The 15,486-nt window shown below is 35.6% G+C and overlaps 1 protein-coding gene across 1 annotated transcript in view; it reads left to right on the plus strand.

The window, feature by feature from the left end:
* Positions 1 to 3,791: 3,791 nt before the first annotated feature.
* The window catches only part of LOC127842898 (uridine-cytidine kinase-like 1), a 119,358-nt gene continuing 107,663 nt past the window's right edge, over positions 3,792 to 15,486 (plus strand). The window contains exons 1-3 of the mRNA XM_052372708.1: positions 3,792 to 3,953; positions 9,676 to 9,950; positions 13,446 to 13,552. Of these exons, the coding sequence (XP_052228668.1) occupies positions 3,901 to 3,953; positions 9,676 to 9,950; positions 13,446 to 13,552 (435 nt within the window). The 5' untranslated portion in view covers positions 3,792 to 3,900. The remainder of the gene's footprint in view (positions 3,954 to 9,675; positions 9,951 to 13,445; positions 13,553 to 15,486) is intronic.

The following is a 15,486-nucleotide window of genomic DNA, read 5'->3' on the forward strand; positions in this document are numbered from 1 at the left end:
AAGCTGATCTCTTGACAGTATAGTTGAAAACAAGGCAAGCTGATCTCTAGACAGTATAGTTGAAAACAAGGCAAGCTGATCTCTAGACAGTATAGTTGAAAATAAGACAAGCTAATCTCTGGACAGTATAGTTGAAAATAAGACAAGCTGATCTCTAGACAGTATAGTTGAAAATAAAACAAGCTGATCTCTAGACAGTATAGTTGAAAACAAGGCAAGCTGATCTCTAGACAGTATAGTTGAAAATAAGACAAGCTGATCTCTAGACAGTATAGTTGAAAATAAGACAAGCTGATCTCTAGACAGTATAGTTGAAAATAAGACAAGCTGATCTCTAGACAGTATAGTTGAAAATAAGACAAGCTGATCTCTAGACAGTATAGTTGAAAATAAGACAAGCTGATCTCTAGACAGTATAGTTGAAAATAAGACAAGCTGATCTCTAGACAGTATTGTTGAAAATAAGACAAGCTGATCTCTAGACAGTATAGTTGAAAATAAGACAAGCTGATCTCTAGACAGTATAGTTGAAAATAAGACAAGCTGATCTCTAGACAGTATAGTTGAAAATAAGGCAAGCTGATCTCTAGACAGTATAGTTGAAAATAAGATAAGCTGATCTCTAGACAGTATAGTTGAAAATAAGACAAGCTGATCTCTAGACAGTATAGTTGAAAATAAGACAAGCTGATCTCTAGACAGTATAGTTGAAAATAAGACAAGCTGATCTCTAGACAGTATAGTTGAAAATAAGACAAGCTGATCTCTAGACAGTATAGTTGAAAATAAGACAAGCTGATCTCTAGACAGTATAGTTGAAAATAAGAAAAGCTGATCTCTAGACAGTATAGTTGAAAATAAGACAAGCTGAAGACAAGCTGATCTCTAGACAGTATAGTTGAAAATAAGACAAGCTGATGTCTAGACAGTATAGTTGAAAATAAGACAAGCTGATCTCTAGACAGTATAGTTGAAAATAAGGCAAATGAAAATTGTATTTAATATGAGCCTCGTTCTGGGATAACTGGACTAAATGCTAGAAAGTAAAGTGTCATTCCAGATGAGTCTGTGCAGTCTGCACAGGTTTATCAGGGATTACACTTTAAGGCATGTTTTGTTGAAATGATTAGTCCCTTCTTAGCGATAATCCAGCTTAGGCAGAAATTGTTAATATCCCAGATTAGCCTGTGCAATCTTGCACATGCAATAAGCACATTTTCCAAGAAAAAGGCTTATATCATGAAAAGCATCTTAACCCTTTGCATGCTGGGTAGTTTGTCTTCTGCTAAAATGTTGTCTGCTGAATTTCTAAAATTAGCATTTTCTTCGATTTTTTTCAAAGAATACTATCAGAATAGCAAACAGTTTGGATCCTGATGAAACGCCACGTTCTGTGGCGTCTCATCAGGATCCAAACTGTTTGCAAAGGCCTTCAAAATTCGGTTCCCGCACTGAAAGGGTTAAAATACCGGGGACTGAACATAATAATAAATTCCTATACTTGTCACTGCAATTTGATATGAGCTGAATAGTTAAGATGTGGGTACACAACAATTTATAAATACTGTCTGAATTTTAAACTAAATGAATTAAAATTGATTATTTTCAAAACATGTATCACACTGAATGTTTTTGTATTAATTACAATTCTGCCTTAAAAAAACTAACACATGTATATTGAAATGTTAATTTAAACAACAACAACAACAACAACAGGCAGTTAGTGTATTAAATTTGAAAGGTTTTATTTTAAGCACAAGACTATAGTCAAACAACTATCAATACATAGTAAGTTAAGCTCGATTGGTCATTGTCTGCTCGGGTACTACTTACATGTACCCTGGGTACACTTAAGTATACTAACATGTACCCTGGGTACGGTAAATATACTAAAAGGCACCCAGGAAGGGTGACGCTAAATCGGTCTTTGTCTGCTAAATTTTTTGAAATGAATTATGTTCATATTTATGTCAATTTTTTGTAAAATGGCCTATATTTTATCGAAACTCATATTCAAAAAGCACGTTGATGAAGTTTTTTTTTTTTAAATACAAGTTTTTTTCGTAATATTTTATGTACCCGAGGTACATGTAAGTAGTACCTGAGCCGACAATGACCAATTGAGCGATAGTTAATGATCTCTTGTGTACAATTTATTGTAAATTAACCTAAGGTTCTACACAAAAATGTTGTATTTTCTGTTAATAAATTATAGCGTCAAATGAAAAAGTTCGGTTGTAATTGTTTTACATGAATTAATCAGGGTTGAAAGAAACAAGTGAGTGTTACCCACTCTATATACAAAACCTCATATCAATTATAATTGTACTTGTACCCCTTTAAATCTGATTTATTTAAGTCCAATGCAAAAAAGATAAACATATCAGAAAATGTTAAGCTCAAGTTACTGGATCTGCAATTGGAATAAATGTGTAAATCTAAAACTACCTGGGGATTTTTACCCATTTATAAAGGAAGTTGCAGAATACTTCCTATTTAATGGTGAACTCTGATTAAAAACCTTACATTAAGTTGGCATTCAATACTGTTGTATTGACATAAATCCGACTTTCACTCCAAAGAAAGAAAAGTTGTACCAAAGATCTAAAAATAGTCTTTGTTTATTTTTATTGTTTATTTATAGGTCTTTGGTTGTACTATTGGTTCAATTGAGAGAACAGGTGTTACACATGTTTTTAGGAAACCATATTATTAAAAGGGATCTTTTCACGGTTTGGTAAATTGACAACATTGAAAAAAGTTGTTTCAGATTCGCAAATTTTCGTTTTAGTTATGATATTTGTGAGGAAACAGTATAACTGAACATTTACCATGGTCTAATATAGCCAATATATGCATCTTTTGACGATTTAAAAACCTAAAAATTATAAAGCGTTGCAACACGAAACGATTGAATAATTTGGAGAGTGCTGTTGTTGTCGTTCAATTTTGTGAAACTACGAAGATTTCTCATATAATGCATAAAATACTTCTATCAAGTATGCTTGGCAAAATAGCCGAGCTGGCCAATGCGTTTTTACTCCAGGTTACTCCAGGACTCCGGGGGTCACTGGTTCGAGTCCAGCTGCGGCTACTTTTTTTTCCTTTTTTAAATTTTATTCTTGATTTTTTTACTGGAGCTTTTAAGATCCAATGTTTACATTTATCAATATAAAGCATTTAATGACTTATTTCAAAACATGCCAAAAACTGTGAAAAGGCCCCTTTATATATATATATATGAAGTATGACATATTATTAGTAGAGAAATAATTATTTGCAGTAACAAAATCATCAGATTGGGTGTGTTTTCAAACTTTATAAGGTCCATTTGTGACTGTCGCTGCGCATTATGTGAGGACCCGGAGTGTGTCCTTGCACTTCAAACTATAATTGACTTCACTTGAGTCATGAAAGTTGGGACCCATTTTGAATGGAAACAGCGGTTTTAAAATACTTTTACTGAAAGATTTGTTCTGTGGACCACTAACCAACCTCACATGCATGAGGAGTTGTGGTCGAATCCATGTCGCCATGTTTATAAATGCAATATCTTTTAATAGGTGATACACAGTATCAGGTTATTCAAAATATATAGATAATGACATAAATGTAGATTAAATATATTTATTTAGTTATATTTATCATATCAATATAATTTTCACGAATTTAAATGTCGATGCATTAAAATTGTTGATAATTAATGCATTTTAAAATGATTTTTATTAATGGATTTTAGATTCACTGTATTTATACAGAAAATACATGACTCCCTTTGATGTACACAAACTACCGAGTTCTTGCGGACAATACCGACTGCGATTCGGAGATTTCCGTTAAACTGACAAGCCAATCGGAGCGAAGGACGGAGGCGATTGTGTTTGTAAATCTAAACAAAACATGTCAGAGTTTAAGTTTGACAGGGCGAGCTCTGCGAGTTCAGATGGAGATAGGTATTTTATTCTCACTTATAATTTAAAAATCATGATCAAAATGGTACCTTTATAATAGGGCTTGAATATTACCGAAGTGTCACGTTGTTAATTGTAAAGGTAATTGAGGAAACACGTTGCGCGTTGGCGTTTTTCCAGACACGTGCTTGAAGTTAGACCGTCTGAAAAATACAGACTTGTTATGTTGTTGTCTGTTTCGATATTTGAAAAGCGTGTTTATTTTATCAGTTTAAGGTTGTTTATTTAGATGTCAATGAGTGGTCATTCAAATGAATATTTTGCCATAATGAATGTTGCATTTACACATTTACTCCACACACTTGACAGTATGCTGCATCATCATGATCATCATTAATGAATGGAATTGGTATTTTCTGACAGCATCTGTGCCGTTGATTCGTGAAACACGTTCACAGTGAAATGAATAATTTCATCTTTAGTGCTAACTTTACTAATAGCGCTCAGGTTCCTGGAAATAATATACCGGTAGTTTCGATAAAATCTATCTATATATACTGTCTAACTCCCCTTTTGGGTATTATCGAGAGGTGTGCAGTCAGTGCAGGTAAAAGTCTTAAAAGTGAAAAAGTGAGAATTAAAAGATGAAGTGATTTAAGGTTAAAAACTGATAAAACATGTCTCCCAGAGTTCAAGGGGCAGAAGGGGAAGGCAGGGACTGCTTAAACCCTTCAAGATCAGGATGTAAAGCTGTAGGGGCGGGGAGGTTGTTCCACATCACAAAATTGTAATGGTTTATCTATATGTAAATACTGGCTTCGATATTTCACTACGATTTAGTGATCCATAAACATTTTATCGAGAAAACCTTTGTAGAGCATGCATCAACAACTTAACATATGTGTGCAGTTTTAGGTCAATCATGACAGACTCGTTTTAATTTTAATGCTTAAAAAACTTTTTTTGTCATATCAGCACCTTTCTGAAGTCTAAAGATTTAAACATTGGTGTGAATTCTCACCAATGTTTAAAGCTTTAGATTTCAGAAATGTATTATATTTGAATAAGATGGAAAGCAACCTTTGAAAATAAAAAAACTTATTTAAAAATATATCATAAACATATTACCGGTACTGATATACAGTCAATCTTGTATTAAGAGACCACTCAAGGGAGTAATCAAAAGCGGTCTCTTAAAAAAATGGTCTTTAAATAAAAAAGGCCATTCTGGAAGAATGCTTACTTTTATAACAAAATGAAAATAAACACAAAACATAAACAATATTTTACTTATAATGTGTTTTATTTTTTCACTTATTACAAATTATCATTTATTATAAATGAATCGTGTGTACATATTTATTTGCAAAAACAACATAGAAAAGGAAATATTTTTCGCATTTTCTTTACCTGACACATTATTTTCCACGTCTTCAAGCACCTTGGCTTTACGCGTAAGAATGTTCTGAATTTTAGTTTTACCGACTCCAAACTCATCAGCGATTTTATGTGCACTTTTACTCTTTGACAATTCCAAAACCCGAATTTTCTCGTTCAACGTTAACACTTTTCGTTTTGACATTTTAATTTCTGCATGTACGCTTAAGGAAATCTGACTCGATTATGATACATAATTAGCTGAAAAAATTAAAACACGTCAATTGAAAACAAACAAACAGACCTGATTGGAAAATTTATTAAGTAAATAACAATGTGATTGGCTAACAAATATCTACTAATTAGCATAAATACAAATTGGTAATGTACGGATTCCGACAGATGTTGCCTATTAATAGTTTATTTTCCGCACTTCTCAGGAAATGTTTGTTGCATACAGTGCATTGTTTCTGCACCTGTTATCTTCACTCGAGAAAAATCGGTGTTGTCTCTTAACTTTCCACATAGTTAACTATTTAAGCTGTAGGCTGTGCGTAATACGTTCCTCTATTATTCAACTCAATAAATTGATACGCAGTCTACAAAAATACCGGTCAGAACCGGTCAACGAGAAAAAGCATTATCAGTATGGTTGGTGTGAAAACAAAGCAGAGGTGTAACAGTACATCTTATCGGCTTAGATAAACAATTAACACGGATTTGTTCCTGAAAGATAAATAGATTTACCACTCTTACCTCCAAGTGGTCGCTTAATTCAAAATTCGAACATCAAAATACACAAAAATCAGCGGTCGCTGGTCGCGTAAGACAAAAGTCGCTTAATACAATATCATTACATAGCGAAAAAGCTCCGTGGGATTTCAAAATGGTCGCATAAGACAAAGGTCGCTTAATACAAGTGGTCGCATCCACAAGATTGACTGTATAACCATAATAGTATTTATCTTTGAATTCAAACCTCTAAAGTTTCAAAGTAAATTCCTAATAAAATGTTTATCATCTACTACACATTTTTTACTTTCATCATCATCAATATATAGATAAACCATTACAATTTTCTACAACTCCGACATTAGATTGTACTTAAACATTTTCTCTATAATAATAATATAATAATTGTGTCGGTCAAAAGCTATACATAGCTAATGTTATACTGTTATTTGTTGTTAACCGACTTGAAATAAAAGTTTGTATCTTGTATCTTAACCATTGTCTGGAAAATAAAAGCCCCCAAAATGTAGTCATTTGTGTGGGCAGAAATAACCTTGAACATATTCTGCATGTTGTTATGCAACCACAAAGGAAATGATGCATGCATTTAGATCGTAGTGTTTATTCTGCCTCTTGATAAAATACCATCCTTAAGAGTTCAGCAGTGTTTCAAATGATGGTATTGCCACCCTTTACTAAAACTAGAAAACAAAGAATTGAAATATGTTTTCAGCTCAATAAAGAAACAAAAAATAGGTTTAAGCATGATAAACATTTTGTTTTTGTATTTACAACCTTTATTGTTTTTCTCAGGCTCACCTAAGGGAATGGAGTGTACTTTTGCTTTAAAATGGTATTATTACACTGTATATCTTTATTCAAGGCACATTAGCTGATAACTTAAGCTGGAAACACATTTTCTAAGAATTATGGATTCTAATCATGGTAATTTTTACTTCCACTTGGGAGGAATAGCCTGTGTTTGGAATGAATGGGTCATTTACTGGTTAAAATTATTATTATAAGGATTTAAAACATCACAGCATTACCGAAGTCACACAATCATAATTTTCTGATGACCAAGTGAAAAACCAAGACGCTTTGATTAATTGTATCACACAATGATGACAAACATGACCTCAAGTAATTTAATAGAAATTAAGGGTTTGTTTGACCATCATTCTCAGAAATTGAGCCGCTCATCAGGGATGTCGCTGTCTGTATTTTTAGCTCACCTGAGCACAACATGCTCATGGTGAGCTTTTGTGATTGCCTTTTGTCCGTCGAGCATTTTGCCTTGTGAACACTCTAGAGGCCACATTTATTGTCTGATCTTCATGAAATTTGATCAGAACATTTGTCTCATTGATACCTTGACTGAGTTGAAACTGGGTCATGCTGGGTCAAAAACTAGGTCACTAGGTAAAAAAAAACAACCTTGTGAACACTGAAGAAGTCACATTTGATGCCCAATCTTCATGTAACTTTGTCAAAATGTTTGTTTAAATGATATGTTGGTTGAGTTCAAGAATGGTTCCGGTCCATTGAAAAACATGGCCGCCAGGGGGCGGGGAAGTATTACCTATATGGCTATAGAGAAACCTTGTGAACACTCTAGATGTCACAATTTTTGCCCAATCATCATGAAACTTGGTCAAAACATTGGTTTCATTGATATCTCGGACGAGTTCCAGGGCTTCCGCAGTCGCTCGCCAAATTCGCCAATGGCTAAAATTTAGCAATTTTGACAAATAAAAAAATAGGCGAAGGCTTTGTATTCCAGTCAAGTACCGTCCCAGATTTTAAACTCTGTAAACCGTAGACTGTGATGCAATACATCACCGTGTTATTGACTGTAAAATTAGAAACGCAGTCTGCATCAACACCGGTCAGAACCAGGCATCGAGACAAAGGAAAGTGTCTGGTGTGAAAACAAAATAATGGTGTAACTGCACATCTTATCAGCTTAAATAAACAATTAAATCTGTTTTAAGACTGCTGCCAATTTAAAACAATTTGAGTAAAAGCAGTTAGCGAATTATAAACCCATTTAAGATTATTCATGAAAACATTTAAAGTTGACTTGTTCTAATTAATTCTGTCATAATTTGTTAAAATGCTTTACGTAATACTGCATCTAATTGCAAAATTTCCATGTGGATCCCATTTGGTATCTGGTTACGATTTTATCGTGGAGTAGTACATCGTAGGAACAATTTAGTGTATTAGCTATAACAAAGCTAACTGACTATCCCAAAACCCCAGAAAACCGAGAATTTGCTTACCGATAAATAACATGGTGTTTTTCACGCCTGACTGATTAACCACCATTCGCATCTAAAGTGCTGTGGGGCTATGTTTCCCAAAAATCGTAAAGTAAAATGGCATAAAATGAACAGACTAATATTGTCTTGAGTTGTTCGCATTAGTACGGGTATTAATTTTAAATTAAATTTACCGATGACATAAGTTGCGCTACATTGTACGTATACCAAGGCAAGTGCTCTAATTGTAAACATGCAGAAACGTATAAAAGCAAATATAAGTCTCTTGTCTACTTCTAGACTTGCAACAGGCAGTCCATAATGCTTGGCTAAAACTTTGGCTACAATTTCTAAAATTTGGCTACACAAAAATCTATTTGGTGAAAATGTTGGCTACATAAATTTTTGAGCCAGGGGAAGCCCTGAGTTCGAAAATGGTCCAGATCGGTGAAAAAACATGGCCGCCAGGGGGCAGGGCAGTTTTCTCTACATGTAGATATTGAAAACATGCGAACATTCTAGAAGTCACAATTTTGGCCCAATTTCATGAAATTTGCTCGCAACACTTGTTTCCTTGATTATCAAAGTTGCTGAAAGATCTCAGTCAAGTTTGATAATGAGCAAAATCACATAATTAATGCAATAATTATTGCCCTTAGATTGTCCAAATTTTCATTATATTATACAAAATCCTTGTAAACACTCAAGAGGTCACAATTTTGTTTCAGATTTTATGAATCTTGGTCATAATATTTAGTTTTGTAAGCAAAGTTTGATGTTTGGTAAGGGGGGGTCAACTCAAAATAAAGGTCACCAGGTCAAATCTTACAAAAACAAAAACACTCCATATGCCAGAGTTTTGATTAAAAAATGATGAAACTTGTCCAGGATGTTTGTCTGGACAATATCTAGGTCAAGTTTGACGTTTGGTTAAGATTCAATGAACCGACTCCTCTCAGGTGAGCCAACTAGGGCCACCTTGGCCCTCTTGTTAATAAATAAAATCGGCGCAGTAGGGGGCATTGTGTTTCTGACAAACACATCTCTTGTTTTATGTTATTTTACATTAACTTCTTCATTTCTACACTGATTTACTTCTTATTGATACTGAACATCTCTCATGACAATATGGTCAATCTCAACTATGCATGGCCCCATTACCAACCCTGGGGCGCCCCCTGGGTAAAACATGCGGCGTGGAAATACGCGTTGGCCTCTGCTTCGCCATTTCTAGTCCTAGTCTGTATTGATCCCAGTTTGTACTTATCTTAGTCTTTCCTATCCTAGTCTGTTTTGATCCCAGTCTGTACTTATCCTAGTCTGAACTATCCCAGTCTGAACCAACCCAGTCTGTATTATCCCAGTTTGTATTATATCAGTCTGTATTTCAGTTGTAGCAGTGAGGAGGCAGAGAAAGGGGACGGCGAGCCAGTAGAATCACCGCTTAAACTTGTGATAAAAAAGGGCGAAAATGAGCGGCCTCCTCGATCAAGCAGCAAGTTCCCACAGAGTCCGACCAAGTTACAGCCCAAGAAGAAGCCGACGTCGAGTGGTGCACAGAAGTCTATGGCTCGAGTCCATCAGTCAGGGATACGGGTGTTGTATACAGCGGGCAGGCCTCCCTGGTATAATACCCATGGAGAGCTCAAGGAGGCTTTTGTCATTGGTGAGGAGAAGTCTGTATCATTGTTATCTCCTTAACTATTACCAGCTTAGAGATGCACTTGAACTTGTTTGAAGTCCCTTAGAAAATGGAATTAAATTATGGCCTTTCTTACTAGTTTCAAATTTCAAAGGCTTGATATCTTACCCAGGCTAAGGTACTGATGAGTAGCAAACAGCATAAACCTGAACAGCCTGCGAGTTACTGGTTGCATATAGCCATTTTCACATTGCTTCTGAGCAAGAAAGGGTTAAGAAATTGAAGAATATACACCTTTTTTCCTTTTGCTTTATAAAGGCATTGTTAACAAAGCACGTTCCTTTTTTAGGCTCTATCGTTATAACAAAAGTAATGGCCTTACCACAGGTGAAGAGAGTTAAACATCCATCCAAGTTAAATATCATTAGGAATTCAATAGAGTTGAAAGACAGTGTTGTTTTTAGCTCCACTGGCCAAAGGCCAGCGGCGCTTATGTCATTGTTCTGTGTCCGTCGTGTGTGCGTCTGTGCGTTAACTTTTCCTTTAAACATCTTCTTCTCCTAAACTACTGGTCCAATTCTGATGAAATTTCTCAGGAATGTTCCTGGGGTGAACCTCTTTCAAATTTGTTCAAATTATGCCCCTGGGGTCAAATTTGCTTATATAAGGCCTATTTTGTGAAAACTTTCAAAATCTTTTCGTCCATAACCATTGGTCCAGGGGCTATCAAATTTGGTATGTAGAGACATCTAATAGTCCTCTACCAAATTTGTTCAAATTATGCCCCTGGGGTCAAATTTGACCCTGCCCCGGGGGCAACAAAATTGAACATATGCTTATATAGGGTCTATTTTGTGAAAACTTTACACATCTTTTCGTCCATAACCATTGGGCCTAGGGCTACCAAATTTGGTATGTAGTGACATTTTATAGTCCTCTACCAAGTTTGTTCAAATTATGCCCCTGGGGTCAAATTGACCCTGCCCTGGGGGTCACAAAATTGAACATACACTTATATGGAGCCTATTTTGTGAAAACTTTAAAAAATCTTTTTGTCCATAAACATTGGGCCTAGGGCTACCAAATTTGGTTTGTTCTCTACCAAGTTTGTTCAAATCATGCCCCTGGGGTCAAATTTGACCCTGCCCCGGGGGGTCACAAAATTGAACGTATGCTTATATAAGGCCTTTTTTGTGAAAACTTTAAAAATGTTCTTGTCCATAACCATCGGGCCTAGGGCTATCAAATTTGGTATGTAGTGACATCTAATAGTCCTCTACCAAATTTGTTCAAATTTTATCCATGGGGTCAAATTTGACCCTGCCCTGGGGGTCACAAAATTGAACATATATATATAAAGCCTATTTTGTAAAAACTTATAAAAAATTATTGTCCATAACCATTAAGCCTAGGGCTCCACAATTTGGTATTTAGTGACATTGTATAGTCCTCTACTTAGTTTGTTCAAATTATGCCCCAGGGGTCAAATTTGACCCTGTCCTGGGCGTCACAAAATCGATTATATGCTTATATAGTGCCTATTTTGTGAAAACTTTAAAAATGTTATTGTCCTTAACCATAATTGATTGGGCTACCAAATTTGGTAAGTAGTGACATGTAATAGTTCTCTACCAAGTTTGTTCAAATTATGCCCCTTGGGTCAAATTTTGCCCTTCCCGGGGGTCACAAAACTGAACATACGCTTATATGGGGCCTATTTTGTGAAAACTTTAAAAATGTTCTTGTCCATAACCATTGGGTCTAGCGCTACCAAATTTGGTATGTAGTGACATTTAATAAACCTCTACCAAATTTGTTCAAATAATGCCTCTGGGGTCAAATTTGACCCTGACCCGCGGGTCACAAAATTGAACATTATATACGCTTATATCTTGCTTATTTTGTGAAAACTTTTAAAATATTCTTGTCCTTAACTCTAGGACTTAGGGCTACCACATTTTGTATGTAGTGAGATATAGTAGTCTTCTACTAAGTTTGCTCAAATTATGCCCCTGCGGTTAAATTTGACCCAGCCCAGGGGGTCACAAAATTGTACATGTGCTTAAATAGGGCCTATATTTAAGTATTATCACATGCCGAGAATATTTGTTTCAGCCTTTTTTTCAGCAGTGGAGCCATACAGGGCCATCATGGCCCTCTTGTTTCATTCAAAATCAGGTCCGTTAATCAGCCCCATTCCCAATGGAAAAAAGAATATATATTTCCCAAATGGGAGTTAAACATTTCTATGGACGGTTTTCAAAAAAACAAAACAAACATTGTTATATCTATATTTTTTTAGATCTCAATATTTTGTTCAACTCCCATCTATATAAGTTTTAACGAAGTAAATATAATACTGAAAACACTTGTATTCTCAATTTTGAATCATTTTTTAGCAAAACAATTTCCCAATTTTAGTCAAAATGCCGCAAATTTTCCCAATCCAAAGAGACCCGGCCTCATTCCCAAAATGGTGGAAAAAACACTGAAAGATATTAACAATCTCAATAATCTCATTTTTAGCAGGTCTGTGTATTGTGATGTCTCTGAAAAATTTGCAGATGCTTGCTTGCACCGGCAGAACGCTATATTGATTGCGCAATATAAAAGTGTTGGCCATTTTTGGTCTGATTTTGCTAGTTTTCTTGTATTTAAATCAGTGTTTCGTCATTTTGGCATTGAAAAACTGGGTGAAAGTTTTACAAGGTCAAGGTCATCCTTCAAGGTCAAATGTCAAATATATGGCGTCTGTCCGTCCGAAAACTTTAACATTGGCCATAACTTTTTCAATATTGAAGATAGCAACTTGATATTTGGCATGCATATGCATCTCACGGAGCTGCACATTTTGAGTGGTGAAAGGTGAAGGTCAAGGTCATCCTTCAAGGTCAAATGTCTAATATATGGCGTCTGTCCGTCCAAAAACTTTAACATTGGCCATAACTTTTTCACTATTGAAGATAGCAACTTGATATTTGGCACGCATGTGTATCTCATGGAGCTGAACATTTTGAGTGGTGAAAGGTCAAGGTCATCCTTCAAGGTCAAATGTCAAATATATGGCGTCTGTCCGTCCGAAAACTTTAACATTGGCCATAACTTTTTCAATATTGAAGATAGCAACTAAATATTTGGCATGCATGTGTATCTCATGAAGCTGCACATTTTGAGTGGTGGAAGTTCAAGGTCAAGGTCATCCTTCTAGGTCAAAGGTAAAAATAAATAAATAAATATAGTGGCATTCTCATGAAGCTGCACATTTTGAGTGGTGGAAGTTCAAGGTCAAAGTCATCCTTCAAGGTCAAAGGTAAAAAAAATAAAAAAAATAATTTTTTTTCAAAGCGGCGCAATAGGGGGAATTGTGTTTCTGACGAACACATCCCTTGTTTCATTTTGGGAATGGGGACGAATACCCGATTTTAAACGCAAAAAAACAATTGTTAATTGGATATACATGGTTAAATACGGTATTAATATTTCTGCAGTTTCTTAGCACAACTGGTTTCTTGCTTACAGGTTTGTGTGGAGGCAGTGCCTCTGGGAAAACAACGGTTGCCAAGCGGATTATAGAGGCTCTCAGTGTGCCCTGGGTCAGCTTGCTCAGCATGGACTCCTTCTACAAGGTACTCTAATCACTCTTTTCATACTCACTAATGTGAAAATACATACAGAATATTACGCTAGTCAATTGTTCCAAGAGTTTGTATCACTCGAGTCGCTTGTGTGATGACGCATCACACTGGAGGCTGAGCCTCGAGTGTGATGCGAAATAGCACAAGCCATGAGAGTGATACAAACTCTTGGAACAATTGACTAGCGTAATATTCCTTTTATTATATACAATAACTAACGAAAACAGTTAGCAATCGTATTGTTTACTTTAACAAAACTGACAAAACAATGACTAAAACGGTACGCCATAGTTTTTAAGACTATGAATACAGTTTATGTAAATTAACGTGCAAACATATTAACCGGGGAAACACAGGTTTTCGACACGCTTACCTTAATGCCATTGTTAATCCAATCTTTATAACAATTAAGTTGACAACTTTAATCCGATGTTTATAACAAAACGTTGAAACAATATGCACTTCCACTTCTATTCTTCCATGTCTTTATTGAAACTTAGTTTAAACCTCACTATTTTATTGTATTCCTATCTAAATAAACATTTAAGCATAAGAAACGCACACTCCAAAATACACACTCCAATGAATTTGTTCGATATTTTTAACAAATAGTTTACTGTAAAAAAAACACCACGTCCGACATGTCCTTAAATTCCAGAGAGTTTAGATAAAACTATTGTGTTTCGTCACAGAAATGACGTCACACGATGTTCTAATTAATATATTTCATAATATAAAATATTTATATTTTCGGTGCGCCGAATGTGACGTCATTAAATGGGTCGAAGAAGTCCGGCTAGTATGGTAGTACGGAATTGGAAACAGCAAGAAGCGTAATACGGGATTTCGTATTTCAACGATTGATACAACCTGTATTTTGTTAAATGCATTTAACAGATATATAATAAAGCTCTTTATTGTCCAAGACTTTATTGATCTCAAACAGATATTAGAGGCTAGTAATAAGCTTTGTAATTTTATCCTAGCCCCCCCCCCCCCCCCCCCCCCCCCCCCCCCCTACTCTAACAAACCACCTGGTTAATGCAAATGGGGGCAAGGATAAGCCCTCCCCCCCTCTACTCTAACAAACCACCTGGTTAATGCAAATGGGGGCAAGGATAAGCCCTCCCCCCCCCCTTCTCTAACAAACCACCTGGTTGATGCAAATGGGGCAAGGATAAACTGGAACCAATGTCCATCCATCTGTTTGTAAGAAAAATAGTTATGCTGCACAGTGACATGCAGAAGTATTACAGACACAATGGGGAAAGTTCTAGTTGTGTTTGTCAAAGTGTTATGGTAAACAATCCCATGTAGGTTCATAGTGTCAACCTGCTGAGCTTCTAACACAAGGCAGGCAAAGCTGGGCCAGTATTCTCCAAACCATTCTTAAACTTAAGAATAAAGAATTGACCTTGAACGAAAAAATACGTCCAGTGATTAAATATATACAGGCTACCTCTAGTGATTATGCCATTACAAAAGGGTCTACAAGAATAATAATTTAATGCCAAGTTATACTCAAAATTAAAGCAATATTTGAATATTCAAATTAGAAAAGTCTAAGCATTGTGTAGTGAAAACAGGCCCTGGTGACATTTTGTACAGATACAAATATTGTGTAGGTGTTGCAACGGTTACTCTGTTTACCGTAAAAATGAAGTCATAAGTCGAGATTTATGTTTATGCCCCCGGTAAGGTGGCATATAGAAGTTGAACTGTCCGTCAGTCAGTCAGTCTGTCCGTCCATCCAAAAACTTTATTAGCCATAACTTTTGCAATATTGAAGATAGCGACTTGATATTTGACATGCATGTGTATCTCATGGAGCTGAACATTTTGATTAGTAAAAGGTCAAGGTCATCCTTCAAGGTCAAAGGTCAAATATATGGCGTCTGTCCATCCGTCCGAAAAATTTAACATTG

The sequence above is a fragment of the Dreissena polymorpha genome, chromosome 8, assembly GCF_020536995.1.
Source record: "Dreissena polymorpha isolate Duluth1 chromosome 8, UMN_Dpol_1.0, whole genome shotgun sequence".
NCBI classification, from domain to species: Eukaryota; Metazoa; Mollusca; class Bivalvia; order Myida; family Dreissenidae; genus Dreissena; species Dreissena polymorpha.